This window comes from Electrophorus electricus, chromosome 6 (genome assembly GCF_041902795.1).
Source record: "Electrophorus electricus isolate QZ-2024a chromosome 6, ASM4190279v1, whole genome shotgun sequence".
NCBI lineage: Eukaryota > Metazoa > Chordata > Actinopteri > Gymnotiformes > Gymnotidae > Electrophorus > Electrophorus electricus.
The window spans coordinates 27,312,056-27,319,555 of record NC_137502.1 but is presented as its reverse complement, the minus strand read 5'-3'; the positions used below and the strand labels follow the sequence as shown (position 1 = coordinate 27,319,555).

The following is a 7,500-nucleotide window of genomic DNA, read 5'->3' as shown; positions in this document are numbered from 1 at the left end:
TCGGGCTGCCACCTATCATAAGAGTATATCTAGCCTGGCACATCCGCACACTCCTTTCACCGCATTGCCTGCAGCAACCCTCAGCCACTCCGGTGCATGCTGACCCCTGAAAACGTACATAAACACACGGAGTTCATGTACAGGTGGGACGTCCCCTGCCCCCACATCTCCCCCTGCTTACAGGCACCTTTAAACCCTCCAGGTCTTTACCATGATTGGCTCTTACAGCAGGCGCTAAATGGTAAAGACAAATCCAGGACTGTCAGCTGTCGGGCCGGCATCTCCGTTCTGTTCCCTGCACAACTCCACAGTGGTTTACTGCCCACCACCTTGATCTGTGTCCCCACCTTCCTCTCTCCTTCCCTCTCTCTCTCTCTCTCTCCTTTCTCTTTCTTTTTCTCTCTCTCCATCTCCTCTCTCTCTCTTTCTCCCTCTCCCTCTCTCTCTCCTTTCCTCTCTTCGTCTCTTTGTCCCCCTCTCTCTCTCTTCAGCAGTCATAAAACTCCATGTATAGGTGTGCTCAGTGTTCAGTAGGTGACTTCACGTGAACACGTGCTTCGTCTGTTTGTAGTTGTCAAACGTGCAGAAGCAGCAGACTGCAGAAATATTACACAGGCCCTCATTTCTGAGATTCACGAAAAAGGACAATTCATTTTAAAAAGCATGAGTGAAACTTGATATGTAATGCATGAATTAAGCAGCTCAGCGGAGGACAGTCTTAAAGGATCTGCGTAAGAGACATGCATCCTCTGCTCCTGAGAAACTCAGTCACTCTATGGCATGGCAGCAGACATGGCCACCAGTACACCAAATGCTTGGTCTGCTCTGCCCTGTCCACACTTTCTCTCATTAATCCAGCCTTCTCTGTGTTTTCTCTCCCATCTTCCTCACCGAATGGCGAAGGCTTTGGTAAGTATCTGCCTTGCCTTGGTCCTGCTCTACTAATGAAATTAAAGCATCTTAATGCATCACTAATAGCTTATTTAGCAGCTTTTAGAATCTGGAGTTGCACACGAGAGTTTTAGAGCCTGGAGTCACATGTGAGGATTTTAGAGTGTGGAGTCACACGTGAGGGTTTTAGAGTGTGGAGTCATATGTGAGGGTTTTAGAGCCTGGAGTCACATGTGAGGATTTTAGAGTGTGGGGTCACATGTGAGGGTTTTAGAGCCTGGAGTCACACGTGAGGATTTTAGAATCTGGAGTCACATTTGAGGATTTTAGAGTCTGGATTCACACATGAAGGTTTTAAAATCTGGAGTCACATGTGAGGGTTTTGAGTGGTCATTCAGCTTCCTCTGTTTTTATCTCCTCTAACAAGCAGCAGGGCATGAGGTGTTATAACCATTGGGGCCAGGGGTTATAGTTATTGGTCAGAAAATACATGAATTCATTAATGACTCAGAAAGGTTCACGATCCTAACATTGTGCTACTGTAATGAAACAGTGTAACATGAATATAGACTAGACAGAAAACACTTCTCTCAAAAGGAGTTTAGTAGAATGTTTTGCTCTGATGAGACACCATGTTAAACATGGTTGGTCCCACGCTGCACCAGTGCTCTGCTTACTGGTGCAGGTGCACTGAACTCATGCACAGCGTGTCAGAGCTGGTTGACTGGTGGCAGCTGTCTGACTGGTCCTGTCCTCTATCCACTCCTTCCTGTTTCATAAGTGATTCTCTTTTGTCTCACCAGACTTTGGCTGCTCGAAAGGCAGGCATTTCATTTGCACTTGTGACCAGATCCACCCTGAACAACGAGGATCTCGTAAGTACTACAAACACACGCACACACACACACACAAATAGCCCATCACTATTTAATGGAGAGCGTCTGTGTGTCACTAATGTAATGTGCACAAGTGCCAATCTCACTGTGATTTGGGTGCATGCACACCTATATGCACGTGAAAACGTTATGTTGTGCACAATTGTCAATATCCAGTATTTGCAATTCAGCACGTTGTGTTTCTGTATGGTATTGCTCACACCAGTAACAATGCTGTGTACAGGTCAAGCTTTTTTGTAATAATAAAATACTTGCAAAATGTACTGATAATCCACATACAGGTTATCAGCCTTTTCACTAGTGCTGTTCAAAGCACCTCTGTTTACACCACAGGCTGTTGGACATAGGGGGAGGACAAACTTTCAGTGAAGAGTGACAAATGAGAGATTTTCCATACGTAGCAGCAACCAGTCATCCAACCGGAGAGGAGTTAATAAACAAAAATATGAAATAAAATAAAAAAAACTGAAGCCTCGAGTCAGTTAAGCTTGTACAATACACTTCACTTAAAGACTAATATGACAGTAAAAATTTTGAATAACTCCACAGTCTGTCCTTTGAGCGCAGAAGCCCACGTCACCTCCAGACAGCCGGGCGGAGGGATCCCAGATCGAGTCCCTCAGGTCTCAGAGACTCCGCTCTTAATTATACAACAGCACTTTGGTTTCTGCAGTAGAGTTGGCATGGTGAGAGAGGAGAACAGAGCCTTAATCAATGAAAGGAGGACAGAGCCTTAATCAATAGAAGGAGAATTACTGCTCTGTTCTGCTGACATCTATCCCTCACTTTCAGCATTGCAGCCAGATGAAGCCGATGAATAAATAAGAGTGTTAAAGTTGCCGTGAGGTAAAAACCTTGATGAAGACTGACTCAACAAAGACTGACTCAGTGAAGATAGACTCAAGATAGACTGATTCAATGCAAGTTTATTCAAGGTAAACTGACTCAAGGCAGACTGACTCAATGTAGACTGACTCCAGCTAGATTGACTCAGGACAGATTGATTCAAGGCAGCCTGACTCATGGCAGACTGATTCTAAACTTCCTGATGATGAAGGCTGGGTATTGGATCAGTCATGCTAGCATTTGTTTGGACTGATCAGGTTTGTTTAGTCTGGGTAGGGAATTCAGGGTTTGTTTAGTCTGGGTAGGGAATTCTGGGTTTGTTTGGACTAGAAAGGCAGTTTGAGGATGGTTTGGATTTGACAGGCATTCCTGGGTTTGTTTGTACTGGACATCCATTTCCAGGGTGAGTGTCTTTAAATTCAGTGGATGTGTAATGAAGTCTTTCAGGATTACAGTGATGCTGTATCTATAACCTCAGGATGAGGATGTAATTGGCATCATCTCAGTAAACTTTAATCAAACATAGGAAAGCTACACTAAATGAATTCATGTCAGGAAAATTGCTTATATACAACCACAAAGGACCAGAAAGAGACAATTCAGTGATTCATCTCTGAGTGTTTTACTACTCCAGTGTCAAGAGACGTGCAAGCGCAAAGTTTAAAGGAGGATTTTTTAAAAACAAGCACAAAGATGAAATTGGTATCACCAAAAAACCAAGACCTTCCTCTTTATGGTAATGTGGTAAAAAAGCATTCAAAGTGACAGAGAAGATCCCATTTCTGCATAATATAGAACAACATAACCTACTTCAGAACTTGGGTTTTTCAATAAAATAAACCTTCCTCCTTTTTCCAGAAACAAAGGGAAGTTTTGTTACTCCTGGAAGTCTCATGGAACCTAATATTCCTTATTAATAACATTAATATTAATACATTAATATTCTTTATTAATAACGCTTTTCTTTCATGCAAACCTTTTTGTTTCCCTCTGTTGAAAAATAAAACGCTGTAGTCAGCAAATGTGTTATTGCATGTTTGGTGTTGCCAGTCTCAACTGAGCAGAGAGCTGCTTTGGCAACAGTTGTGCTGCAGTGAACAACACTTCAAACTGGATATAATATGGTTTAATACAGATGACAGAATATGGTTAATATATGTGATAGAATATGGTTTAATATGAAGTTGCTAGCCAGCCTCTCAACATCTGCCAAACGGTTTTACTGTAGCAAATAGTCTGGCGGTAGCTGAGTGAGAGTAGGTGCCTTGCTGGTGTCGTTAATCCAGCAGGCTGGAAGTAGGCTGAGCAGATGGTGAAGCGTTATCTGCTGTATGGAGAGGGAGAGGGTCCATTAGATAGGACTCGCACCAGAAAGGCAGGAGTCAGCTGGGGAAGAACACGGTCACAGAACCGCAGAAGACTTTTAACAAAAGTGTTTAACGCAACCAATCACGGACATGACATTCACGATCGATTCATCATTTCCAGATGAGTACCTCGAGCCAGACCGAGCCAAACCGGGTCAATGGCTTTCAAACTCTTGCTAGAATGATTCTAGCTGTTTAAAGTCTAGGTGTGTAGCTCTGGCTTAAGGCATTACCTTTTAAGTGCAGCCATGTCGAGTGCATGATGGATAATCACATAGATCTAGACGTCAACCATGAGCGAGTGGGCACCATGACGATAGTGAGCCGTATTTATCAATTGTAAGAGTGTAGATCTCAGATCAGGCTTTCAACAGCCGGGTGGTCATATTACTCAAGATAAAAGCAGGTCTAGGATCAGCATTCTGAGAAGCAGGAGAGTTGTGACGCATTGTTGTAGGATTTCATCTCATCTCAGCGGTTGCCAAACAGCTGCCAGAGAAACTCAAAACCCCACAATTACTGTTACTACCACTGGAGTTCATTATTAATATGATTTATTATAATTACTTATTGTTTGTATCTGATTGCTATACGCACAGACACCCACACACATAAACACATCACACACATTCTTCAGCTCGTTAAAATGTAAAACAGGTGTATTAGAGTTGGAAGTAGATTTTGAAATACCACGCCTTGATGAGGACTGCAGAGGTCTGGATGACATCCAGCCACGTTTTGAGAACCAAACAGAGTAATCCGTATCCAACAAATCAAACTCTGAATAGAAAGTGATTCATTATCTTTTCGTGCAGGCCAAAGCTCAAGTGAGAAAGTTGAGAATGAGAATGAGACACAACGAAGAGTGAAAGTGGATTATTTATTGTTCATCATTTATGTTAACTCTGTAATTTATTTTAATGATAGATATTGCTTACTGGTTCTCCAAGAATTTGGTCCTGTTGTGCTTCCATAGGTCATTTAGACCATCACCATAGTGTAGAACAGATGGCCTCATCTGACAGCAGCTCACAGCACATTTACATTTTAATTGCAGACACAGAAAAGGGAGAGAAAGAAAAGGAATTCCCTCTTTCTTTCTTTCTTTCTTTCTTTCTTTCTTTCTTTCTTTCTTTCTTTCTTTCTTTCTTTCCCTCCCTCTCTCTCTGTCTATCTCTCTCTCTCTCCCACCTCTCTCCCCCACCTTCGCTCTCTCTCTCTCTCTCTCTCTCTCTCTTTCTCTCTCTCGGTCTGTACATTCAGAATCAAAATGGGTACATGAGTTCTTCTTTAAGTGTCACTGATGGCATATTATGGGATAACCTGAGAGTTAGCCTACAACACGCATACAGGACAAAGAGCCGCTTCATTTACACTGAACTTAAATTACTCAAATGACTTTAAGGGCAGAGGTGTTTCTAAATAAACTCAGCAGAATGTATGCTTTTTAAGAAAGAGCTTGAACCAAACCCACTGTTAAATCTTCTGACATTCTCGTCAAATTTTACTGGGTTTAAGAAACGTAAGAAACATAAAATGTCCATCACGTTGAGCTCAGTACTGACCCTCTGATCAGTTTAGAAGGGAGAACGCTGGTAAATGACCACACGAGTAAACTGGAAAATAAAACAGGCCAATAACCCAGTACCTCCTCAGAGAAGGACACAGTCTCAGCTTCTCATGATTGATGGGTCAGTGTATGTAAACCCTGGGATTCAGTAATACATCTGCGTTGAGGCCCAGAAGATTGTTCTGCATGTAGGTGTGTTGTATTTGAGAGCTTTGGAATGAATGTAGATGTTGATTTAATTTAACTTCTTAAAAGAAGTTAAATTGTCAATCATACTGTTTTCATTTTATCCCGATGCATTGATAGTGGTTTAAATAGTGATTTAGTTGGAGTTTTATGGCTACTGCCTGTTTTACTGCCTGTTAACAAAACCTCTGAGCTTGTGTGCTGTTTCAAAGCCATAATGCAGTTAGGCTCTGAAGCCAGAGTGATTCATACACACGTTCTCATGGTGAAGACGTTCCTCTGAATTCTCACACATTCTCACGGTGAACACGTTCCTCTGAATTCTCACATGATCTAACGGTGAAGATGTTCCTCTGAATTCTCACACTTTCTCGCGGTGAAGACGTTCCTCTGAATTCTCACATAATCTCACAGTGAAGACGTTCTTCTGAATTCTCACACAATCTCACGGTGAAGACATTCCTCTGAATTCTCACACGTTCTCACGGTGAACACGTTCCTCTGAATTCTCACACGATTTCATGGTGAAGACGTTCCTCTGAATTCTCATACTTTCTCGTGGTGAAGACGTTCCTCCGAACTCTCACGCTTTCTCGCGGTGAAGACGTTCCCATAAACTCTCACACTTTCTCGCGGTGAAGACGTTCCTCCGAACTCTCATACTTTCTCGCGGTGAAGACGTTCCTCCGAACTCTCACACTTTCTCGCGGTGAAGACGTTCCCCTAAACTCTCACACTTTCTCGCAGTGAAGACGTTCCTCCGAACTCTCACACTTTCTCATGGTGAAGACGTTCCCCTAAACTCTCACACTTTCTCGCGGTGAAGACGTTCCTCTGAACTCTCACACTTTCTCGCGGTGAAGACGTTCCTCTGAACTCTCACACTTTCTCGTGGTGAAGACATTCCCCTAAACTCCCACACTTTCTCCTGGTGAAGACGTTCCCCTAAAGTCTCACACTTTCTCGTGGTGAAGACGTTCCTCCGAACTCTCACACTTTCTCACGGTGAAGACGTTCCCCTAAACGCTCACACTTTCTCGCTGTGAAGATGTTCCTCCGAACTCTCACACTTTCTCGTGGTGAAGACGTTCCCCTAAAGTCTCACACTTTCTCGTGGTGAAGACGTTCCCCTAAACTCTCACACTTTCTCCCGGTGAAGACGTTCCCCTAAATTCTCACGCGGTGAAGACGTACCCCAAAACTCACACTTTCTCACGGTGAAGACGTTCCCCTAAACTCACACTTTCTCACGGTGAAGACGTTCCCCTAAACTCTCACACTTTCTCACGGTGAAGACGTTCCCCTAAACTCACACTTTCTCACGGTGAAGACATTCCCCTAAACTCTCACACTTTCTCACGGTGAAGACGTTCCCCTAAACTCTCACACTTTCTCACGGTGAAGACGTTCCCATAAACTCACACTTTCTCACGGTGAAGACGTTCCCCTAAACTCACACTTTCTCACGGTGAAGACATTCCCCTAAACTCTCACACTTTCTCATGGTGAAGACGTTCCCCTAAACTCACACTTTCTCACGGTGAAGACGTTCTCCTGAACTCTCTCATGTTCTCATTCTTCTTCTGCCTCCATTTGTTTGACTATTTTCTTCTTCACCAATGTATCCTGCACCTGTATCTCACTTTTTCTCTTTCTGTCTTTCTCTCTCCCTCTCTCTCCCTCCCTCTGGCACTATCACTCTTCCTTTCTTCTCTCCCTCTTTTCTCTGTCCCTTTCATATTCT

General features: G+C 43.2%; 1 protein-coding gene across 3 annotated transcripts in view; it reads left to right on the top strand.

Annotated features, from left to right (window-relative positions):
* The window catches only part of unc13c (unc-13 homolog C (C. elegans)), a 143,515-nt gene that overhangs the window by 17,152 nt on the left and 118,863 nt on the right, over positions 1-7,500 (top strand). For 2 of the 3 annotated variants that reach the window (XM_081716214.1, XM_081716215.1), the window contains exon 6: positions 1,713-1,766. In XM_081716214.1, the coding sequence (XP_081572340.1) occupies positions 1,713-1,766 (54 nt within the window). Of the gene's footprint in view, positions 1-903; positions 910-1,694; positions 1,767-7,500 lie in introns of all 3 variants that reach the window. The other variant, XM_035525330.2, reaches the window with a different exon arrangement.